Here is a 24477-nt window from a genome sequence, read left to right on the forward strand (position 1 = left end):
CCCCACCTCCTGCCGCTCGGGTTCTCTCTCCAGTTCAGGTGGCCTTATTGCCCACCTCTCATCAAGCCCCGCCCCACTGTGCCCGGAAGGTCCTCAACAGGCTGCTCGAAGGGGTGTGGGGCTCAGGGCTCCTTCCTGCCCAGGGGCAGGGCACTAGGTAGAGAGCCCCGCGTCAGCACAGCTGAAGGACGGAGCAATCACCCCGCCAACAGGGGCACAGGGGCGCCCCCGTGTCTCCCGGCCCTCCCCCTCCTTTAGGGCCGGGCCGACTCCGGGGCCCGGGGATGCGCGGCCGCACGCACCTGCTCAGCGCCTGGAACACGTGCGGCGGGACCGCGTTGCGCACGTAGAGCGCCGCGTGCTTCACCAGCTGCCTCAGCGGCCGGAACAGCCGCACGCGGTACAGGACCGTCTCCAGGTCGGCGTAGAGGCGCCGGCAGAAGCGTAGCTGCGAGTTGTAGAGCGCCTTGTAGAGACCCTGCTCCGCCCGCGGGACCCTGCGAGGCAAGAGCGTGCCAGCCGGCTCCGGGCTCTGCCAGGGATGTTGGCGCAGGAAACGCCGCGAACCGGACGGCTCCGGCCCCAGCGCCCACCCCCGGCCCCCACCCCTGCCCCCGCCGACTCGCCCCCCGAACCCTGCGTCCTCCCCGCCCCTCCCGCGCCCCTTGGGCCCGCAGTGGTCCTGCATTCAAGGTCCTCCATCTCCTCGAACCTGGGGAAGCTACAGGCAGCCTGCACTGCCCACCGCGGGGGTCTGTGTGTTGAGTTGTGGGGGGCGGGTCCCCCTTTGCTGGTATCCTTGTTCAGGTTTTTTGCCCATTCTTCCACTGGGGTGTCTTGTTTTCTTATTCATTCACAGGCATTTCTACCCACTCAAGAGTACTAGCTCCATACGTTGCAAATACTTTTTTTTTTCTCACTTTGTGGCTTATTTTTATGGTGTCTTTGGATGAACAGAAGTTATTCATTTTAATATAGCCAAATCTGTCATTTTTATCCTTTATTCTAATACCTCTGTCTTATTTAAGAAGTCTTTATTCAGAGGTCATGATATGTCCTCCTATCTTATCTGAAAGCTTTACAACTTAGCTTCTTAAAAATAGATTTTTCTTCTACAAGAAAAGCAAGAATATACAGTGAGGAAAAGACAGTATCTTCAAGAAGTGGTGCTGGGAAAACTGCGCAGCTACATGTCAAAAAAGAAAATTAGAACATCTTCTCACACCATATACAAAATAAACTCAAAATTGATCACAGATCTAAATACAAGACCTGAAACCATAAAACTGTTAGGAGAACAGTAGCCTCTTTGACACTGGTCCTAGAAATATTTTTTTTTTTGGTCTGTCTCTCCTGGTAGCTCAGCGAGTAAAGAATCTGTCTACAATTAAGGAGACCTGGGTTCGATCCCTGGGTCAGGAAGATTCCCCGGGAGAAGGGAATGGAGACCCACTCCAGTATCCTTGCCTGGAGACTCCCATGGACAGAGGAGCCTGGTGGGGCACAGTCCATAGGGTCACAAAGAGTTGGACACAACTGAGTGATTAAACACAGACACACACTCAGGCAAGCGAAACAGAAGCAAAAATAAAACAAATGGGACCTAATCCAACTTAAAAGCTGAACGGGAGAGAACACTTGCAAAGTATATGTCTGATGCTGCTCCTAAGCTGCTGCTAAGTCACCTCAGTCGTGTCCGACTCTGTGCGACCCCATAGATGGCAGCCCACCAGGCTCCACCGTCCCTGGGACTCTCCAGGCAAGAACACTGGAGTGGGTTGCCATTTCCTTCTCCAAAGCATGAAAGTGAAAAGTGAAAGTGAAGTCGCTCATTCGTGTCCGACTCTCAGCGACCCCATGGACTGCAGCCTACCAGGCTCCTCCATCCATGGGATTTTCCAGGCAAGAGTACTGGAGTGGGGTGCCATTGCCTTCTCCGATATGTCTGATGAGGGATTAGTATCTAAAATATATGAAGAACTCATGCAACTCCTGTTAGAAAACCAGACAACCCAATTAGTAAATGGGCACAGGACCTGAATAGGCATTTTTCCAAAGAAGCTACACACATGGCCACCAGGTATAGGAAAATATGTTCAATATTATTATTCAGTTCAGTTCAGTCACTCAGTCGTGTCCGACTCTTTGCGACCCCGTGAATCGCAGCACGCCAGGCCTCCCTGTCCATCACCAACTCCGAGTCTACTCAAACCCATGTCCATCGAGTCAGTGATGCCATCCAGCCATCTCATCCTCCGTCGTCCCCTTCTCCTCCTGCCCCCAATTCTTCCCAGCATTATGGTCTTTTCCAATGAGTCAACTCTTCATATCAGGTGGCCAAAGTATTGGAGTTATTAGGAAAATGTAAATCAAAACCACAAGAGAGCACCTCACACCTATCAGAATGGCTATCATCACAAAGATGAGAAATAAAGCATTGGTGAGGATGTGGAAAAGGGGAACCTGGGTATACTTTTGGTGAGAATGTAAACTGACCACTAGGGAAAACAGTATGGAGGTTCCTCAACAAATTAAAAATAGAACTCCTAGATGATCCAGCAATTCCACTCCTGGATATTTATCCAACGAAAATGAAAACAACACTTTCAAAATATATATGCACCCCAATTTACAACAGCCCGGGTATGGCTGTTTTAAGTGCCCATCAACAGATGAAAGGATAAAGCTGTGATATACAGATACACTGGAGTATTACGCAGCCACGAAAGAGGATGAAATTCGGCCACGTGCACCAAGATGGATGGACCCATCTTGTGCTTCGTGATGTAAGTCAGAGAAAGACCAACACATCATGTTTTCACTTATGTGTGAAATTTGAAAACTAAAATGAACAACCAAAAGATTTTTTTGGTGAAATCTGAGTAAGAAGAGACAACTGCAGTCTAGTTCAATTGTAAAGTGTCCATTGCTTCCCTGGAGGCTCAGTGGTAAAGAACCCACCTCCAGTGCAGGAGATTTAAGAGACCTTGATCAAGAGTGCTTGATCCCTGGGTCGGGAAGGTCCCCCGGAGAAGGGAATGGCTCTCTATTCCAGTATTCTTGCCTGGAGAATCCCACAGGCAGAGGAGCCTGGTGGGCTACAGTCTATGGGCTCACAAAGACACAGATGCGACTGAGTCTCACACACACACACACACGACACTGAATCAACAGATGCCTCCCACCGGCGGCGACGCTGAACCTGAGCTTGCCTTTGAAAGCCCTCTCCACCGCCCTGACAGGCGGCCCACGTACCGGCTCTGGTGACGGTCCCACAGCCGCTGGAGACCGTGGTCGGCCAGGCCCTCCAGGACGAGGAGGTGGACCTTCCCGTCCAGCAGGTGGATGCCGGTGAGCACGTCCAGGTCGGGCTGCTCCTGGGTCTTCACCCGGATCTTGAAGGCGGACAGGATCTGCTGGATGTCTTCCAGTGGGTAGGAGTCCAGGGCCAGGGCCCTGGCGTTGATCATGGTGATGTCCTGCAGGAGGCTGTGCAGCAGGGAGGGCCGCCTGGACTCGAACACAAAGACCACGCGGCCGAACTGGGAGAGCGCGGGGTCGGCGTCGCCAGGCCCGATGCGCAGTGGCACCGCCACGTCCACCCGCAGCTTCAGCAGGCAGCTGGCCTCCAGGTAGTCCCCCGGCGGCATCAGGCCGGGTGGCGGGCCGTCCCTGGGGACCCGGGGCCCCGCCGTGTCCCCGCTCCTGCGGCCATGGCCCAGGGGGGCGGCCCAGGGCTCGCAGCCGTGCACAGGGGCAACCAGGTTCAGGTACTTGTGGCCAAGGAGGAGGTCGGCGAAGCTGACCCGGGCCACTCCGTGTGGGTCCCACATCTTCTCCTGGGTGTCAAAGGGGTTGCTCTCCGTGTCTCTGGGGGAGATGAGGGCCTGGAGGTTGAGGTACGCATCCAGGGGGTCCTCCCCAAAGAGGGTGGGCTTGCGGGAATAGCTCTCGGACTTGCGGTCCCGGTCGTGGACTTCCACCACCATGGGGGGCCCCTCCAGGTACTCCCTCAGGTCGCTGGGGTGCATGGCCCCCAGAAAGATGACGTTGACGTCCCGGAAGTCCACGTGGCTCCCGTGCGGCTGGCCCTCGGTCTGGTGCACTGGGGCCCTGTGGAACTGGTACCTGCAGTACACAGGGCTGCAGAGCCGCTGCGGACGGTGGGGCCGCTGGTCACCCCCGGTCCCCAGCCCCCTCCCCCCCACCGCCGGGCTCATCGCCACGCACCCGCCACCCCCGACAGCCCCTGTGGTGTTCGGTGCATCATCCACAAACCCTGAGGACAGAGCCCGCTCTGCACGCTGCTGCGAGGACCCAGGGCCAAGCGCACAGCCCCGAGCTGCCGGCTGGGAGGGCTCAGCGAGCCCCGAAGTCCCCCCCCCCCGTCCCAGGGCCAGGCACGGAGAAGGCGGAGAGGAGAGGCCTTCAGGACAGGGAACCCGTGTGTCCCAGACAGGCACGTGGGGGGCTGGCACGGGTCACCCTGAGCATATAAAGCGCCCACGCAGAACTGGGGTCTGGGTGTAAGAGGCCTGGCAGGCTGAGGCAGAGGCAGGCGCAGGCCTGTGTCCACACGGAAATGGAACCTTGCACATGCTGAGACTCTATCATCAGAAACTGCCCGTTCACACAGCGTGTGGTCCCAATGCACACGGCTAGTACCAGGGCATTGTTTATCTTCATGAAATAAAGGCCGATGCTGAAAATTATTTGAAAATAATCCTGGGTGGGTTGGTATGGCTTCCCAGGTACCCAGAAGAAATAACAAAGAAAACTTTCTGGAGAAATCCACTTCCCCCCCTGGCCTCAGAGAATTCACACTGAAAGACCTCAGGCTGGGGGACTCCTGGCCCCAGGAAGCTGATGTCCTCCGCGCCTGGCTGAGCGACCCTAAGTGGTGAGCGGGGCAGACGGCTGGCAAGAGCCGCCCCGACACCAGCCGGCCCGGCTCGCGCTTACCTCTAGTTGGCTGATGGGCACAGGCTGCGACGGGAGGGAGGAAACGCACTTGATCTTTATGGTCATGGGGTTCAGATCCTGCTTCTGCTCTTCCGTCATGAGGGGAACCTCTGTTTTCAGCGTCAAGAAACAATCCAAGACGTTGGCCGATCTCCCGCTGCCGTGGCTCATGACAGACTGCCATCCTGAGGACACACACGCAGGGCGAGACGGTTCCCAAAGAGACAAGGACAGGTGGACGGAGGAACTGAGAGCCGCAGACAGACCTACAGCTCAAGGAGGCAGACTCAAGATGCCGGTTGCAACTGGGAGACGCCTGCAGGCACCGTGTCTCCACCCGCTTCTCCCCTGGGGCCTCATACATTCCCTAAGACGATCTAAGTGTGTGCCCTTTTAAAAAGTTTTCATTTCTTTATTTCTGGCCGGGCTGGGTGCTGGGTCTTCACGGCCGCGTGGATTTTCCCTGCTTGCAGCTGAGCGGGGGCTGCTCCCTGCTTGCGGCGCTCCGGCTGGTCGTGGGGGCGGCTTCTCTTGTTGCAGGGCAGGGGCTCTGGGCGCACGGCCTTCGCTATTTGTGGCGTGTCAGCTCATCAGTTGCGGGTTTGCAGTAATGTGACTACAGACAGGAAGTGGGACTTGGCCTGCTACAGGGCATGCTGGCTGGGAGAACACTTTTCTCCTAAAAGGGTCCCAAACATCTCACCGGGAGGAGACATACTGGGGAAAGCAAAAAAAAAGCTAAGCTCCAGCTCTGCAAGCAGAGAGGCCTGGTTAGTTTCAAACCCGAGATCTGTTAGTCGTCATGTGACCTACAACCAGTCACACGCTCTGAGGCTCCATATCCTCGTGTGCAAGAGGGGCAGAGATTCTACCCCTTGTAGGGTGAAGAGGATGATGACGGGTTACGTGTGGAAAGGTGACGGACTCGTGGGCTCTGCTAGCACAGGCTGCGTGCACGGAAAGACTGATTCGATTCTGTTCACGATGCTGCTAAGCATATTTTTAGGGCACTCGCACTCACAGTAGCTGCTTCCAGAACAAGTCCTGGGCCCAAAAGGGGCACGTCTACAGGGACCACGGGCACCTCCTGGGGGACCCCCTCCCCGTGCCCTCATGACTCTCTGCAACAGACCAACTGCTTAAGGCCATCACTGATTATGACCTGTGTTCTAGGACTTCGTCAGCCTTTTCATAGAAGACTGTCTAGTTTAGAGGGACTCTCCAATGCAAGTTCAGCTCAGTTCAGTCGCTCAGTTGTGTCCGACTCTTTGCGACCCCAAGAACCGCAGCACGCCAAGCCTCCCTGTCCTTCACCAACTCCCGGAGTTTTCTCATACTCAGATGTCCATCGCATCGGTGATGCCATCCAACCATCTCATCCTCTGTCGTCCCCTTCTCCTCCTGCCCTCAATCTTTCCCAGCATCAGGGTCTTTTCCAATGAGTCAGCCCTTCACATCAGGTGGCCAAAGTACTGGAGTTTCAGCTTCAGCATCAGTCCTTCCAATGCACATTCAGGATTGATTTCCTTTAGGATGGACTGGTTGGATCTCCTTGCAGTCCAAGGGACTCTCAAGAGTCTTCTCCACACCACAGATCAAAAGAAACCTACAACTGGCTTGATGAGCCACAGCCATCTGCAGTCTGTGACCACAAACCGTGGCATCGGTGCCGGGGGGCAGGGATCCTCCTGCTTCCCTCGCTGGAGGCCCAGTGCCTTGTGTGCCGCTCCCCTGTCAGCAGACATCCTGGTAAAGGGGCAGCCTCCTCACCAGCAACCTATCTGATCCTGCCGTGGGCAGGGCTCCCTGTAGAGCCGTTCACACACAGCATCTTTTGTGATCCTTTCTACACCCCTGGGAGGAAGGGAGTCACCGTCCCCATTTCACAGATGAGGACACTGAGGCTCAGAGAAAGCAGGCAACCTGCTGGGAAGCGGCTGAGCCAGAATTCACAGCTGGCATGTCACTCCTGCAGTAACTGCCACCGTGTACAAGGCCATCACGGCAGAGCTTACGGGGAGAGGACCCCACACCTCTCAGCTTCACCTGCCAGACATGTCACTCCAGCAAGTGTGTCTTCAGTTGGGCGTCCCCCTCCCCCCACTGCAAAGTCAGGAGCCAGTTAGGCCGGTCCCCGGGGCCCACCCACCTGGAGCAGCAGCGGCCTTCGCGTTCAAGACCAAAGCAGCGTGAACCCAAAATGCTGCCCCAGGTGGGGGTCTCATGGCGGCTGCGTGGAGGCATGCTGTGTGAGGAGTCCCTGAAAGCTCACTTTGGGTGGAACTGATTTTCAAAAATCTATCTGAAAGTGAGAACTAAAACGTTAAGACTGTTTGCTCAAAACGTATCAACTTCAACCCAAGTGCCTGTGGGAACAGGAATTTTCCCAGCATCCCTGAACCTGGAGAGTGACCTCTGAGTCTACCTAAGCTGCCTTCAGATAAGCCAGAAGCAGCGATAGTTCACCCTGATGGTCAAAAAACCCACAGTGAAGTGAGGCTGAGATTCCTTTCTCTGAAACGAGGAGGCTTCCCTCCGTGTTACCTTTTTAAGACAAAGTCAGATAATTTTACCCAATCAGCTGATTTTTTCCATCATCTAAGCCCATGGACAGAATACCTATGTATTTTCAATCAAACTTAGTTTATAAATTGGGATGGATCTTGCAAAGTGCAAGACTCAAACCCTTGTTCTGCCCCTAAGCTGTGTGTCCTCAGGGAAGTTGTTTGACTTCTGAGTTCAGATTCCTCACTGAAAAAACCGTGACAGTGATCAGCACGCCCTGTATCAGCATCACCAGCACCACCAGTTCACTGGGTCCGAGTCTGTCATGAGAAGCCAGCGGCAAGACATAAATGCTGCTTACCTCACATTTCCTGTACTGGATGCCTTTAGGAGCGTGTTCCTACAAAGCTGCATTTTAGTTCGCAAACAAAACTGGGCCGTCTGTTACCCTCACACGTTTGCCTGGACTTGGCAGTCAGACCTACGTTGGAATCCTGGGTCCGCCTGCTCGCTGTGTGATCTCGGACAATGTGTTTGCCCTCTCTGTGCCTCCGTTTCCCGCCCTGTACCGTGAGGACGCTCACCCCCACTTGGCGGAGGTGGCACAGGGCAGGGGCACGGTCACCGCGGGTGTCCCGTCCCAGGCCCGCCTACCTGCCAGGAGCGGCAGGACCTCCAGCTGGATGGAGAAGCTGCCCTGCTTCGCACGGCCCGCCAGCCTCACGTCCACGTCCTCCTCCACTCGAGACTTCCTCCTCTTCCTCGGGATCTTCCTCCTGCCGTCTGACTCTTTCTGTTTAACTGAAATCAGAGGAAGGGAAGAACGTGGGGGGTGGGGGGAGCTCCCTGGAGTCAGAGGCTGTTCTCCGCGCTCCTGCCCCATCCCAGCGGCGTCCACCTGTGGTCAGCAGGCCGGCCGGCGTTACACGCAGGAGGCGACTGGGGGGTGTCCCAGTCCTCCCACCCACCGCTGCCCAGAGCCTGCCGTGATGCCACCAGCCACGGAAAACATCCCAGTTCTCCTCCACGTTGGCCCTTAACCACGGCGCAGGGCTGACGGCTGGGCCCTGGAGCTGAGCCATCAAAGGTCCAGATCCAGCTCTTTGCCTCCGACGGGGCAACCGCCGTAACCACTCTGAGCCTCAACCCCCCTGTCTATCAGAGAGAGAGGGGGGATCGTCCGTGAGAGGCTCAGCCCAGAACCCAGCTCAGATCAAGACGAAAAAGGAGATGATAAGACGCATAAGCCTGGGTGACTAAAACCACAAGCTACTGGTTCTGTGGCAGAAAGACCAATGGAACAGAACATTCTGGGCAAACACCCAGGAACAGACAGACACACACAAAGACAGGCATGACAGAGGCCCAAGGGAGCACTTCAGATCAGTGGGAAAGGATGGACTAGGTGACTAAGGATACTGACTATCCATCTGGAGGCAAATCAAACCACTGGGCACCTCATGCCATATGCAAAATGAGTTGCAGACGGAAGGTGGAAAAGAAAAACTTCAAACCCATTAGAAGCACACGTGGGAGACCAGACTGCCGTCTGGATAAGCACAGGTTTCTAAACTGTTCCCCAAGGGAAGAAGAGGTGAATGCCTGGTCCACATGACAAGGCACCCTACGTGAAGGGAAAAGGTAAGATACACCGTAAGGTACATCCCAGCCTGGAGTGTTTACAGTGAGTCACACCAAGCAGAATTATTCCAAAGACCCTAAAAAGTAAGGCTTGGGGATCAATAGGAAAAATCATTTCCACCCAACAGAACAACATAAATGAAGAAACGCAAATAAGGCGATGACTCCTAGATGCTCCCGACCCCACGAATCAGGAACTGGGCCCCTGACTGGGCCAAGCGAGGGTGACGCAAGGGTGACACAGAAGGGAAGTGGGAATTCTCGGATCTACTGTCAGGAGGGCAAAGAGGTACAACCAGGACTAAACCAGCGGCATCTCCAGAGTGATCAGCGAGCATGTCCTACACCCAGAAACCTGCAGGGGAGGCACCCAGAGCCTCCTGCCTGTGTGCTGGAGCCCCCAGCAAGGACGGTCACCGCCGCTGGCAGCAATACGAAACTGGTGACCATTCAAATGTCTCTTAGCGAGGCCAGGAGGGGCGAAGGGGCCAGACTGGCATCAGTCAATCAGTTTAGTTGCTCAGTCGTGTCCGACTCTTTGCGACCCCATGGACTGCAGCATCCATCACCAACTCCCGGAGCTTGCTCAAACTCATGTCCATCATGTCAGTGATGCCATCCAACCATCTCATCCTCTGCTGCCCACTTCTCCTGCCTTCAGTCTTTCCCAGCATCAGGGTCTTTTCCAATGAGTCGGCTCTTCACATCAGGTGGCCAAAGTATTGCAGTTTCAGCTTCAGCATCAGCCCTCCCAATGAATATTCAGGACTGATTTCCTTTAGAATGGACAGGTTGGATCTCCTTGCAGTCCAAGGGACTCTCAGGAGTCTTCTCCAACACCACAGTTCAAAAGCATCAATTCTTCAGTGGTCAGCTTTCTTTATGGTCCAACTTCCACATCCATACGTGACTCCTGGAAAAACCATAGCTTTGACTAAATAGACCTTTGTTGGCAAAGTAATGTCTCTGCTTTTTAATATGCTGTCTAGGTTGGTCATAGCTTTTCTTCCAAGGAGCAAGTGTCTTTTAATTTCATGGCTCCAGTCACCATATGCAGTGATTTTGGAGCCAAAAAAAAAAAAAAAAAAAAGTCTCTCACTGTTTCCACTGTTTCCCCATCTATTTCCCATGAAGTAATGGGACCAGATACTATGATCTTAGTTTTCTGAATGTTGAGTTTTAAGCCAACTTTTTCACTCTCCTCTTTCACTTTCATCAAGAGGCTCTTTAGTTCTTCACTTTCTGCCATAAGGGTGGTGTCATCTGCATATCTGAGGTTATTGATATTTCTCCCGGCAATCTTGATTCCAGCTTGTGCTTCATCCAGCCCAGTGTTTCTCATGATGTACTCTGCATAGAAGTTAAATAAGCAGGGTGACAATATACAGCCTTGATGTACTCCTTTCTCGATTTGGAACCAGTCTGTTCTTCCATGTCCAGTTCTAAATGTTGCTTCTTGATCTGCATACAGATTTCTCAGAAGGCAGGAAAGGTGGTCTGGTATTCCTCTCTCTTTCATATTGTTCCACACGCTCAAAGCTTTGACAAAGTCAATAAAGCAGAAGTACACGTTTTTCTGGAACCCTCTTGCTTTTTTGATGATCCAATGGATGTTGGCAATTTGATCTCTGGTTCCTCTGCCTCTTCTAAATCCAATTTGAACATCTGGACTTTCACGGTTCACGTACTGTTGAAGCCTGGCTTGGAGAATTTTGAGCAATACTTTGCTAGCGTGTGAGATGAGTGCAATTGTGTGGTAGTTTGAACTTTCTTTGACATTGCGTTTCTTTGGGATTGGGATGGAAACTGACCTTTTCCAGTCCTGTGGCCACTGCTGAGTTTTCCAGATTTGCTGGCACATTGAGTGCAGCACTTTCACAGCATCATCTTCTAGGATGTGAAATAGCATGTATTGACAAAAATACATCACAGAAAAAGAGGCAGGTGTCAGGGCTTCCCTGGCATGTCTGACTCTTTGCGACCCCATGGACTGTAGCCCCCAGGCTCCTCTGTCCGTGGGGATTCTCCAGGCAAGCACACTGGCGAGGGCTGCCATTCCCTCCTCCAGGGGATCTTCCCGATCCAGGGATGGGTTAAGGAGATGCTCTGCTGCAGTTACAGCAGAGTGAATGGGAAACGGGGGGGGGGGGGGGGGCGTGTCCTGTGTGCTGGCTCTAGGACACTGGAAACTCAACAGTTTGCTGAAAACCTGGTGAGGAAATCTAAGCCAAGGAGGAGGTGGACTCAGGGATCCGAGGATCCTCGCTGGGAGCCTGACTGTCGTATACACGCTTCCGAGAGCAGCTCCTGGGACCTGGGATGCAGTTTCCCTGGTTCCACCCTAAGAAGCACACACCTTCTCAGCTTCCAAAGAGTCTCTCCACACATGCCACAGCCCACATATCTACCCTACAGAGCATCGATCACACAGAGGGGTAATTAATTTTCTGGACGTCTCTGGTCAGTATTACAGATTTTCATGTCCCCCATTCCTTGGTGACTGAGATGGTAAAGAATCCGCTTGCAATGTGGGAGAGCTGGGCTTGATCCCTGGGCTGGGAAGATCCCCTGGAGGAGGGCATGGCAACCCACCCCAGTATTCTTGCCTGAAAAATCCCATGGACAGAGGAGCCTGGCGGGCTGCAGTCCATGGGGTCGCAAAGAGTCAGACAGGACTGAGCGACTAAGCACATACACATGACACAGTGGACCAGGAGCACAGAAATACTGGTGGCAAAAAAGGGCGGATGGCTCAATGGACGGACAGATGGTGAGAGAGACTGGGTAAGTTAAAAACTGCACGGAGTATTTTCAGTTTTGATTAACATGGCAACCTTATTGAAGAATTCTGAATTTGAAACATTTCATAATTCTCTTTCAGGTCCAGTCATACTATAAAGTTCCAAAATCCCATCCTGACTTACTCTGAAATTTCTGCTTCTCTAACAGGTTTGCCAATGATGGCTTCTCAATTAGCTCCTTCAACTCCATCATGGTTGCCCCTGCCAAAGAAGTAACCGGTTTGGAAGCACCCCATCTAGAAATGCACAAAGAGAAAAATAAAGGAAAGAGACAAATTAGGGATCGGAGCTAAGAATCTATTTACTGGATTGAATGTAAGTAGATTCTCAAAAAGATGACACTGTCTTCCTTTAAACTACTGCCTCTAAAATTTCAACATGCATTTAAGTCACCAGGGAATGTTACTGAATAAAATGCAGATTGTAGCTCAAGAGGCCTTGGGTGGCCCTGAGACTCCCATTTCTAACAAATTCCCACTAATGATGAGGCTGCTACTCTGCAGACAACCTTGCACTATCAATTATGATGATTAAAAATATATTATTGATTTTTTCAAAATCAACTGAAAACTCTAAAATATCCAGGAATTCACTTACAGGAATTACCCACAACATCTACAGGAAGAAAAAAATTAACCCTATTATATTAAAAGTCATAAAGGAGGAACAGAATTAGGTGAAAAGATATACCATGATCATGGATGGGGGAACTTCATCATGTAAAAATGTCAATTCTCTCCAAATAAATCTATAAATTCCTGCAAAAAAACTTTTAACCAACATTTTCAAATGATGTGTTCTGAGTCACTTTGCTGTAAAGAAACTAATGCCATGTTGTAAATCACCTGGACTTCAGTACAAATTTTTTTTTTAAATGACAGTTCTCTTGGTCCTTCCCATGCCATCCCCCCAAGTCACCAGGTAGATCTCCCTTCTCCCGTTGGTCCCCACAGCGTCCCCACAGTCTCCTTCTCTGGTCCCCCCTTAGGCTCCAGGAGGTCTGGGAGCAACTGCCCTCCCAGGCGGAGACGCAGTGGACTCAGCTGTCCAGTGGTATGCGTTGGGATCCTGGCTTTACCAACACCCCAAGGCCTCCTAAGGATTCTAGTTTTGTAACTCTGTGCCAATTACTTAGCCGCAAAGTCCCTTTATGGAGAAAATGGAGATGGTAATGCCACTCCCTAGAGTGACAAAGGTGAGGATGATATGAAATTCACTACGGCAGCAAAGGCAGGGGCCTGACGCCCAACACGGGCTGAGAGGACTCAGAGTGCCTTTCTCCATTCCGTGCCTCCCACCTGGGCGGCACGAGCTCCCGGGGAAGTGAAGCCACCAAAACTCCCCGCAACTCTGGGAGAGGGGCTTGCAGGGCAAGAAGAAGAGGAGGCTCCTTTCCCACACCCCCAAAACAGCACGGGGCCCTTCTTACTGGACTGTGGCAAGCTCTTCCGACCTGAATGGCTTTTCATGGTCCTCGGGGTTCTCGGGAAGAGTTTCCATATCTGCTGGGAGAGAACCCGACAACATGAGCCAGCGTCTCTAAGCCTCCTGCCCTGTACGAGCTCACCAGGAACCAGGGCCCTGGACACGTTTGCAATGCCAGCCCCTGAGCCGCAGTCTCCAAGCATTCAGCAAAATGTCTGTGGATACTACACGACTAAATGAGTGAATATACAGATAATTATGATTATTTGGACAAACGGAGGCAAGAGAAGGCCTCTAAGTCCTTATGTAATACTCCACAGAGAACAAAAAAGAAGCCCACTGTCTATTCACCAGGCCGCTTCAGCACCGTTTACACTAGAGGCTCCTGGAAACACACCCAATTTCCTCTGTTCCCACCGACAGGGAACAGCTCAGCAAATCACAGAGGTACTAGCGGGTGAAATACTATGAAGCCACCACGCATGAAGTTTATGGAAAGTCGTTAAGGAACTAGAAGGTGATGATGCAATCATCTCAGACTAGAAGATTATGTACCCAGAATAACCTCATCTATATTTAAAAAAAAAAAAATCTTAGCACAAAACCAAAAGAATCTTCCATAACCGGATAACCAAAATATTGCAATGTTTGCTCCTGGTGACTGAACGATCCATGATGTTCCCTGCCCGGTTTATACTTTTCTGTATTTACTGACTATTCTAAAAAACAAACAAAAACGTATATAATGTCTACATTTAGAGAAGGGTTTTTTGTAAGTGACCAAAAAGAAAGAATCAACAACAGTGATTTGTGGTTGGGGGGGGACCACACCCACCTCGGAGCACAAGGCGCCTGGCGGACGCCCCCTCCCCACCCGGGTCTGCGGTCAGCGGACCCCCGAAGGTCGCCTCCACTCACCGTGCACTGGCTTCAAGGATCGTGTCGGTTTTTCGAGCTTCTCTGGTATGTGGTCCTGGCACAGCTCCTCTCTGACATGAACGCCCTGTTCAGACAATCTTCTCTGACTTAAAACCAAATTTTTCACTTCCTCTAGAACATAGGAGGAGACGGCATCGGTGACTCGGCACATCAGAAAGGCACACTGCTTGCCCACTAGATGAGCGTCCCTGTCCCGGCGCTGGAGCAGTAAGACAGAGGAGGCCGCTGCCCTCCTGGGGGAGCCACCTCCAAACAGCAGGACATGCCAACCTCGGCTGGAACGGCTTATCCCAGACGAGGTCCCTAGGCCGGGGCCGGGGCTGCGTTAGAAGCGCACCCTGCGCGTGAAGGAAGGCGCCACCTGCCCATCTTACAGACGCTTCTGTCACCCTCGTGTGGTCAGGGCACCCATCCTTTACCAAAGGCGGGATCCCCGGCAAGGGCGACACCCCTCGGGGTCTCTCCCATCTGTCAGTGAATGGGGGGCGGACAGGGCAGTGCCCAGCACGTGCGGGCCGGCGGACGAGCAGAGCAGAGGGAGAGAGAGGGCAGACCGGGAGCAGCACTGGCAGATGGATGACACTCTGGGAACAAGAAATTAGGCCAAGAGCCCCTGGAGCCTCGAGGCTGGCCCTGCGGTGCGGAGAAGCCTCGCGTCTTCAGGGGCCAGGGCTGGACCCAGGGTGAAGGGGATGGGGACGATGAGAAAGAAGGCTTGGGGTGCCAGGGGCACGACGCCTTCGAGACTGGACTCGGACGTCAGACTTGGTTCCCAAAGACGGTGGGCAGCCGTGTAAAGCTGCAGAGCTGCCAAACGCCAGGGTGTCAGGGCTGATACAGGAAGGTCAGGGAGCAGGGTGGGGGAGACAGGAAAAAACGTGCGTGCAGAGAGAGCAGGCAGGTGAGGGGCAGAGAGCCCCGGGACAGCCACGCGCAGGCAGGGTCCCCACGCAGGCACTGGGCTGGGGGCAGCGGTGGCCAAGAGTGGAAGGCACAGCAGGAGCCAGCCACGACCTGGGCGTTCAAAGCGGGCGCCGGCCAGCACTGAGGGTGGATGGAGGTGTCGCTGTGCTGACGGACGCCAGCACTGGCCCCCAGAGGGCCAGATGCGCCCAACAAAGGCACGCTGGCTTCCTGCTGTTAACTGGTGAGACGCCACCACGTCCTGGAAATGTTTCAAGTCAAACACAGACACCTGACTTACCGAAAGATCCCACATCTTCCATAAACCCGGAAGGCTTTAGCCGATAATACTTGACTTTTTTCGAAACCTTTTCCTTGGTGTCCCAGACCTTCACGGTGATTTTGTGAAAATTTATTTTCTTCAGTAACTCCTTTGTCACGTTGATGTTGAAAGCTTGGGTCCACGACACCCAGACCCTGTCCCCTTCTTGCCATGGCCTGATGGTCTGTGTGAAAGGACAGGAGACTCTCAGGGGCCGAGATCTGGCCCTCCGCCAGATCTGTCTGTCTGTGTCCTGACCTCTCCCGGCTCCCAGCTCACATCGGGAATCAGGAAATGGGTGCCATGAAAGGGGGCCGTGCACCTCTGGGTTCCTCGGAAAAATAAAAGTAATTCCTGCAGAGAATGTCCTTCCCAGCGGCTCTCCATCCGGACCCAGAGCCTTGCCCTAGTGCAGTGAGCCCGTGTGCAGGCGGTGGGTATGCACACACACACACACACGTGTAGACACACGTACTCACGTGCACACATACAAAGAAACAGCAAGAGCTGCCAAAACTTTGGAAACACAAAAGAAATTATTAGGTTGAAAAGACCTGCATAGAAAATCCTTGGGTTGCTATTATTAGGTTCATGCACATTGCCATTCAGTAGATCTCGGCGTGGGGGGGCCAAGGTCCTGAATTTCCAGCAAGTTCCAGGGGAAGCCAGCATCCTTTGTGGCTCCCGCTGTTTCTTGTGGGTATCAGACTACATGCAAGACCACACACACACACACACGGAGACAGACAGACAGACACACACACACACACACACACACACGCTCACCTTTACTCCCGAGTCCAGGAACACTTTGGCCAAGGTTGGAAACACCAACACGTCGACTTTTTTAGGCTCCCCATCATCGGGCAGGAGGAAGTACTCGATGTGGTAGTAATGGTGAACCTTTGCAACAGGTTTGTCCGTTTTAGGCTGTCGCCTATATTTTTCAACCAAAGTCGAAAATTTCCCTTTATGACCTAGAGGATACAGATGGAGTGAGTCCCGTCCTAACCTCACGTGGGAGAGCACAGCCGTCTCCAAGACTCCCTGCTTCCAAGAAGAGCCGGAGGCTGGGGGGCCCTGTGCAGCCACCCGCGTGGCGTGAAGATGTGTGTCGGGTCCTCCGCTCATGACTCTGAGGTCAGCATCTCTGTACAGGTGTTAAAGCCAAACATCACAGCACAATGTGATTTGTGTAACATCAGCGGCGTGAACAAGACAACAGGCTAGGGGCTTGCGGGGGGGCGGGTAGCCTGCAGTGAGCAGGGAGGCACAGGGGCAAAGCTGGCAGACACCCCAGGCTGAGCCCACCAAAACCTCACCAAGGAAGCTGCGAGGTGTGGGGTGGCAGGGAGGGCAGGACACATGAAAGTGAGTCTGGGCTTGCCCAAGGGGCACAGCCTCCCAGGCCTGCCCTTGACTGTCAACCGGAGCTGAGTCTTAACACACCGCGAGAAGATGATTCAGGAACTCCATCAGGCTTCCTCTGAGCCGCCTTCTATAAAACTGACAACATGTAAAGCTGTCACTGTAAAATTTCAACAGTTTATTGCTCAGGAGGCTGCTGTACAAAGGAGGTGCCTCCAAAGGTCTTCAGGAATGAACTTCTCACAGCCGTCCTCAGGGGCAGTAGAAATGCTGGCGAAGGGGGGAGGTGATGAGGAAGCTAGCAGCGTTTCACAGACCTGCCTTCAGACTCAAGCCACCATGGGCCAGCAAGTGGACACACACACTCTCATTTCCTATTCACAGGTTCGCAAATGCTACAGCAGGTCAGCGGGAATGCAACAATAGCTATCCAAAAAGTTAAAAGACACTTACTCCTTGGAAGAAAAGCAATGACAAATCTAGGCAGCGTGTTAAAAAGCAGAGACAATACTTTGCCTACAAAGGTCCATCTAGTCAAAGCTATGGTTTTTCCAGTGGTCATGTACAGTTGTAGGAGTTGGACAATAAAAAAGACTGACCCTGAAGAACTGATGCCTTCAAACTGTGGTGCTGGAGAAGACTCTTGAGAGTCCCATGGACAGCAAGGAGATCAAACCAGTCAATCCTAAAGGAAGTCAACCCTGAATATTCATTGGAAGGACTGAAGCTGAAGCTCCAATACTTTGGCCACTGATGCAAAGAGCTGACTCATTAGAAAAGACCTTTATGCTGGGAAAGATTGAGGTCAGGAGGAGAAGGGGACGACAGAGGATGAGATGGTGGGATGGCATCACCGACTCAAAGGACATGAGTTTGAGCAAGCTCAGGGAGACAGTCAAGGACAGGGAAGCCTGGCATGCTGCAGTCTGTGGGGTCGCAAAGAGTCAGACACAACTGAGCGACTGAACAACAATCCAAAAAATATAAACACACATCTTAAACCCAGCAATTCCACTTCTTGAAATTCAGGCTACACAAGGACCCACACATATGCCCAGAAGTGTACATACAATGATGTCTACTGAATAATCGTGACCAAAAAATTGGAAACAACTGACATGTTCGCCAATACAGAGTAGGGTAAATTAGACACACAGGATGGAATACTACAATATACAGGTGTTTAAAACAAACAACGCTAAGTAAAACCAAGTCTGCTCATATCCTATAAGATATCTGAGAGGTACCATCAAATTTTTAAGAAGCAAGTTGTAGAATAGGATACATAGGGTCTCATTTTTCTAAAACAAACAACTTGCATAAACATTCATGGATAAGTTCATAAATATTCAGGTATTTAAGGAAAAAACATTGAAGCTAGAATTTTATACCTAACCAAAGACAGGTTCTTCAAAGATACTGATGCTGTAAAAATACTTTCAGGCAAGGTCTCTTGAGTAGAGCTGCACAGCGACCTATTTTATAAACGCCTTTGGAGAGAGGGCCAAAATAAGGAAAACAAGTCTAAGAGATGTGAAGGTTGAAGGTGAACAAATAACCACCAGTATTCTTTTGGGGAGAGTTTGCAGGTATCTTTTGCATGTTTGCATGGTATCAACAGACCAAAGATAAAAAGGACCATTATGGATAGAGGAGGTCACATACAGTGACAAAAAGTTCAATTTGCCAAGAAAAGATAGGTCAGTTTTGAACATGGGATGCATCTAACCAAACAGTTTACAAAATATCTGAAGCAGTCATCAAGAGAACTACAAGGCGATGCTGAAATTAATCATCCCGGGGGGATATTTCAAGTAGGACAACAAAAAAGATATGTCAAAAAATGGAGAACTGCTCGATATACTGAGGAATAAACCTACGTTAGGAGGCAAGAGACCTGTGCTCCAGAAACTGTAAGGTGCTGATGAAAGACTGCAGACAACCGGGGAGATGCACCATGTGTAACTGGATTAAAGGGGCAGTACTCTTAGGATGACCACACACCCAAAGCAAACTGCAGAGTCAACACAATGCCTATCAAATGGTCAACGGCATTGTTCACGTACCTAGAACAAAAAAATGTTTAAATTTGAATGGAAACACAAAAGACCCCGAATAGCCAAAGCATTACTGAGAAAGAGGGACAGAGCTGGAGGAATCTGGCTTCCTGACTTCAGACTATACAACAAAGCTATAGCGATCAAAACACTACAGTAATAGCACAAGGTCAGAAATACAGATCAGTGGGACAGAATAGAGTATCCAGAGATGAACCTCAGGCACCCATGGTCACCTAATAAATAACAAAAGAGGAAACAATATACAATGGAGAAAAGACAATCTCTTCAATAAGTGGTGCCCGAAAACTGGACAGCTGCATATAAAATAATGAAATTAGAATATTCTCTAACACCATACACAAAACTACACTCAAAATGGATTAAAGATCTCAATATAAGACCAGATACTCTAAAATTTCTAGAGAAAAACAGAGGCAGAACACTCTCTGACATAAACTGCAGTAATATTTTTTGGGATCCATCTCCTAGAGTGATGGAAATAAAAAAGAAACTAAACAAATGGAACCTAATTCAACTTAAAGGCTTTCGCCCAGCGAAGGAAACCACAGACAGAATGAAAAGACAACCTATGGTCTGGGAGAAAATATTTGCAAACAATTCTACTAACAAGGAATTAATTTTGAAAACATACAAACAGCTCATACAGCTTAATATCAAAAAAAGAAAAACCCAAGCAAAAAATGGGCAGAAAACATAGACACTTCTCCAAGAAGACACAGAGATGGCCAAGAGGCACATGGAAAGATGCTCCATATATCACAATCATTAGTGAAATGAAAAATCAAAACTACAATGAAGTGTCACCTCACACTGATCAGAATGGCCATCATTAAAAATCGACAAGTAGATTTTGATCCCATATATCTGAGAATCTGCATTTAAACCCAGAATTAGGGGATTCACAATCAGTTTATGGCGGGGGGTGGGGGTGGATGCCTTAATCTCTTCTTTATCTGCAGAAAGCATAAATAACATCACCAGGCACTACAACAAAGCTACTGGAGGTGATGGTATTCCAGTTGAGCTATTTCAAATCCTAAAGGATGATGCTGTTAAAAATTTGATGGTATATCTCAGATATCTTATAGGATATGAGCAGACTTGGCTTTACTTTGTTGTTGTTTGTTTTAGACACCTGTATATTGTAGTATTCCATCCTGTGTGTCGAATTTATTTTAATATGCCAACAAACCTACAAATTGCAGCAGTGGCTACAGGACTGGAAAAAGTCAGTTTTCATTCCAATCCCAAAGAAAAGCAATGCCAAAGAATGCTCAAACTACTGCACAATTGCACTCATCTTGCTTGCTAGTAAAGTAATGCTCAAAATTCTCCAAGCAGTATGTGAACCGTGAACTTCCAGATGTCCAGGCTGGATTTAGAAAAGGCAGAGGAGCCAGAGATCAAATTGCCAACATCCACTGGATCATCGAAAAAGCAAGAGAGTTCCAGAAAAACATCTACTTCTGCTTTATTGACTTCATCAAAGCCTTTGACTGTGTGGATCACAACAAACTGTGGAAAATTCTTGAAGAGATGGGAATACCAGACCACCTGAGAAATCTGTATGCAGGTCAGGAAGCAACATTTAGAACTGGACATGGAAGAACAGACTGGTTCCAAATCAGGAAAGGAGTACGTCAAGGCTGTATATTGTCACCCTGCTTACTTAACTTCTATGCAGAGTACATCATGAGAAATGCTGGGCTGGATGAAGCACAAGCTGGAATCAAGATTGCTGGGAGAAATATCAATAACCTCAGATATGCAGATGACACCACCCTTATGGCAGAAAGCAAAGAAGAACTAAAGAGCCTCTTGATGAAAGTGAAAGAGGAGAGTGAAAAAGTTGGCTTAAAAGTTAACAATCAGAAAACTAAGATCATGGCATCTGGTCCCATCACTTCATGGCAAATAGATGGAGAAACAATGGAAACAATGAAACATATTTTATTTTGGGGGGCTCCAAAATCACTGCAGATGGTGAATGCAGCCATGAAATTAAAAGATGCTTGCTCCTTGGAAGAAAAGCTATGACCAACCTAGACAGCATATTAAAAAGCAGAGACATTACTTTGCCAACAAAGGTCCGTCTAGTCAAAGCTATGTCTTTTCCAGTGATCATGTATCGATGTGAGAGTTGGACTATAAAGAAAGCTGACCACTGAAGAATTGATGCTTTTGAACTGTGGTGTTGGAGAAGACTCTTGAGAGTCCCTTGGACTGCAAGGACATCAAAACAGTCAATCCTAAAGGAAATCAGTCCTGAATATTCATTGGAAGGACTGATCTTGCAGTTGAAACTGCAATACTTTGGCCACCTGATGTGAAGAGCCGACTCATTGGAAAAGACCCTGATGCTGAGAAAGATTGAAGGCAGGAGGAGAAGGGGACGCCAGAGGATGAGATAGTTGGATGGCATCACCGACTTGATGGACATGAGTTTGAGCAAGCTCCAGGAGTTGGTGATGGACAGGGAGGCCTGGTGCACTGCAGGGAAGCCTGAGTCGCAAAGAGTTGGACATGACTGAGCAACTGAACTGAACTGAACTGAGCTTTTTGGGACTTTGAGAGGATTGTCTGTGCAGTCTGTACAACCCCTCTCTTGCCTGGCCCACAGTGGGCCCTAAGGTGACGGTTTCTCTCTGGACCTCTGCTCCTGGCATCGGCCACCCCACTTAGGGGAGCCTCAAACTCATGGGAAAAGGTCAGTGGTGCACCCCTTCTCTGCAGAGCACGTTGGAATTCTGCCCTAACACTTACTCAGGGTCAGCGGGAAGGCCAGAGAGATGACGAACTTGCAGGGGACAACGTGGGGCACGTCGGAGTTGATGGCACTGGCGGGCCCTTCCGAGGACGCACTGCTGAGCCGGTGGTCTGAGTCCGACTCCTGGGCCCAGGCCCTGTCCTTCAGGTACTCGTCGGCTTCACACTCACTCCCAGACTGGTGAAAGCTGCCCATGGAGGACACGGGCCCCATGCTGGCCTGGTCCTCATCCTCCCACTCCCAGGCCTGCAGCGACATGCTGCAGGGAGGCCCAGGCGGCTGCAGGAAAGGGAGGCGCTGTGGTCACCCCAGGGCTTCTGAAGGGAAGCCGGCATCCCGCAGGGGACCCACCCTCCTCCTCGCGTGCCCTGCCCCAATCCCCAGTGACCAGCCAAGGCCTCGGACACTGCCCGGCCCGCAGAGAGAACCCAGTCAAGACTGAAGGACACACAGAAAATGGTGCCGTCAGTAATCACGATAATGAGCACAGCCAGTTTCTCCAGCTGGCGGCCCACCCTCCCACCCCCAGGTGTTCCTCCTTTCACCAGAGTTCATCAGGGGGCTGCCCTGCTCCAGGTTGAGTCCCATTCCCCAGGAAGCCCCCTTTGCTCCCACAAAGCCGGCCTCGGGTTTGCTGTGCCCAAGCCCAGTGTGAGCTTGTCATCCGGGGACAGCACGCCCACCCAGGGGGGCGAGGACCGTCCAGGCCGGACACGCCCGGGCATTGAGTGCTGGGCTCAGGGCCCAGGCGCCCTCCACGGAGGCCGCCGGAAAACGCTAAAGAGGGATTGCCCAGATGCAGCGGGGGCCGGGGTGGGTGGGGTGTGTAGGGGCTACCTGCGGCACCTGCTTGGGGACACGCTGGGCAGTCACGTGGGCTCGGACCGCGGCGTCGGTCAGCTCCCACAGCCGCTGCACAGACGACTCGGCGAGAAGGCTCCTAGGACGCAGTCGGTGCGCCCTGCCGGTAGGAAGGCCCCAGGACCCGCCTCCTAAGGTTGACGGTTGCTAGGAGACGCACGCGGCCCCGGGGCGGGGCTCCCCGCCCTGGGGGCGGGGTTCTCCTGGGGGCGGGGCTCCTCGCCTCAGCCGCTGCACAGCCGCATGAGCGAGATTCCTCAGTTCAGTTCAGTTCAGTCGCTCAGTTCGTGTCCGACTCTTTGCGACCCCATGGACTGCAGCACGCCAAGCCTCCCCCCTGTCCATCACCAACTCCCGGAGTTTACTCAAACTCATGTCCATCGAGTCAGTGATGCCATCCAACCATCTCATCCTCTGGCGTCCCCTTCTCCCCCTGCCCCCAATCCTTCCCAGCATCAGGGTCTTTTCCAATGAGTCGGTTCTTCGCATGAGGTGGCCAAAGTATTGGAGTTTCAGCTTCAACATCAGTCCTTCCAATGAACACCCAGGACTGATCTCCTTTAGAATGGACTGGTTAGATCTCCTTGCAGTCCAAGGGACTCTCAAGAGTCTTCTCCAACACCACAGTTCAAAAGCATCAATTCTTCAGCGCTCAGCTTTCTTTATAGTCCAACTCTCACATCCATACATGACCACTGGAAAAACCATGGCTTTGACTAGACGGACCTTTGTTGACAAAGTTACATCTCTGCTTTTTAATATGCTATCTAGGTCGGTCACACGGTTTGTGGGATCTTATTTCCCTGACCACGGATTGAACCCAAGCCCCTGGCAGTGGAAGCACCAAGTCTTAGCCACTGGACCACTGGGGAATTCCCTGGGGCCCACTTCTTTTTATTTATTTCTTTGTTGCTGCGTGAGCTCTCTGTAGCTGTGGTGAGCGGGGGCTCCTCTCTGGCTATAGTGCTGGCAGCTGTAGTGCGCCGGCCACTCCCTGCGGTGGCTTCTCCTGTTGTGGAGCACAGGCTTCAGAGCGCAGGCTTCACTGGTCGCCGCGCGTGGCCTCAGCAGCTGTGGCACACGGGCCTAGTTGCTCCGAGGCATGTGGGATCCTCCCAGATCAGGGTTCGAACCTGTGTCTCCTGCATTGGCAGGCAGAAACTTAACCACTGGACCACTAGGGAAGTCCAGGGCCCATTTTTAATAGACAGAAGTAAAACGATGTCTAAACACTTAGCTAATCCCCCCAACCAAGACTCTTAAAAATGTAAAAGCTTCGACACTAAAAACAACAGCTCTCAGACAATCCCAGGTTCTCCAGGGGGCTAGGCAGGATGACACACACTTTCTGATAAACAGCTTGACGACGCTAAGGGTTTGTAAAGTGTCTACCCTCCTTAGCTGTGCGATAAGTCACCCCGGAGACAGAGCCAACCGTTGACAGTGTTCCTGGAATGGAGAGAAACCGCCGCAACGTCCACCTGTGTGGACGATGAAGCACCTCCTGGGTCAGTCCTAAGCGGGCGCGTGGACCAGCCTTCGAGAAGAATGCTGCCCAGGAATGGTAATGATGACAGAGCCACTTAGGAAGACAGCTGATGTGCAAAGAAAGATCCCAACAGCAGCATTCCAACTCATTTCTTTCTGTCAAGTTTAAGGAAGTACAACGGAAACGTCCTGTAAAATTCACCCTTGTAAGTGCTTTGACTGATGTGTAACAGTCATGTATACGTCAACGAAGACAGAGAATATCCCATCACTCCCAAAGTTCTTTCATGCCCAAATGCATGGAAAACATCTGAAAATAAACGCATCAGAAGAACTCTGTTCTTCTTTTGCTGGCACAACGGGGGATGTTTTTGCTTTTTAGCATTTTTCTGGGCTGTTTGAAGACCCTGTGAA

At 51.4% G+C, this 24477-nt stretch overlaps 1 protein-coding gene across 26 annotated transcripts in view; it reads right to left on the minus strand.

The window, feature by feature from the left end:
- CFAP92 (cilia and flagella associated protein 92 (putative)) overlaps nucleotides 1-22704 on the minus strand; it is a 31691-nt gene extending 8987 nt beyond the window's left edge. For 7 of the 26 annotated variants that reach the window (XM_081526533.1, XM_081526524.1, XM_081526520.1 and 4 more), the window contains exons 1-11: nucleotides 22552-22704; nucleotides 21711-21993; nucleotides 16285-16475; nucleotides 15478-15682; nucleotides 14253-14384; nucleotides 13339-13411; nucleotides 12033-12145; nucleotides 8122-8268; nucleotides 4963-5147; nucleotides 3256-4154; nucleotides 303-497 (exon numbers count right to left, since the gene is read on the minus strand). In XM_081526533.1, the coding sequence (XP_081382659.1) occupies nucleotides 303-497; nucleotides 3256-4154; nucleotides 4963-5147; nucleotides 8122-8268; nucleotides 12033-12145; nucleotides 13339-13411; nucleotides 14253-14384; nucleotides 15478-15682; nucleotides 16285-16475; nucleotides 21711-21972 (2402 nt within the window). In that variant the 5' untranslated portion in view covers nucleotides 21973-21993; nucleotides 22552-22704. Of the gene's footprint in view, nucleotides 1-302; nucleotides 498-3255; nucleotides 4155-4962; nucleotides 5148-8121; nucleotides 8269-12032; nucleotides 12146-13338; nucleotides 13415-14252; nucleotides 14385-15468; nucleotides 15683-16284; nucleotides 16476-21710; nucleotides 22012-22517 lie in introns of all 26 variants that reach the window. The other 19 variants (XM_081526534.1, XM_081526525.1, XM_081526523.1 and 16 more) reach the window with 8 other exon arrangements.
- Between the last annotated feature and the right edge of the window lie 1773 nt (nucleotides 22705-24477).

Source organism: Giraffa tippelskirchi, chromosome 9 (assembly GCF_054371585.1).
Source record: "Giraffa tippelskirchi isolate mGirTip1 chromosome 9, T2T-mGirTip1v1.2.pri, whole genome shotgun sequence".
NCBI classification, from domain to species: Eukaryota; Metazoa; Chordata; class Mammalia; order Artiodactyla; family Giraffidae; genus Giraffa; species Giraffa tippelskirchi.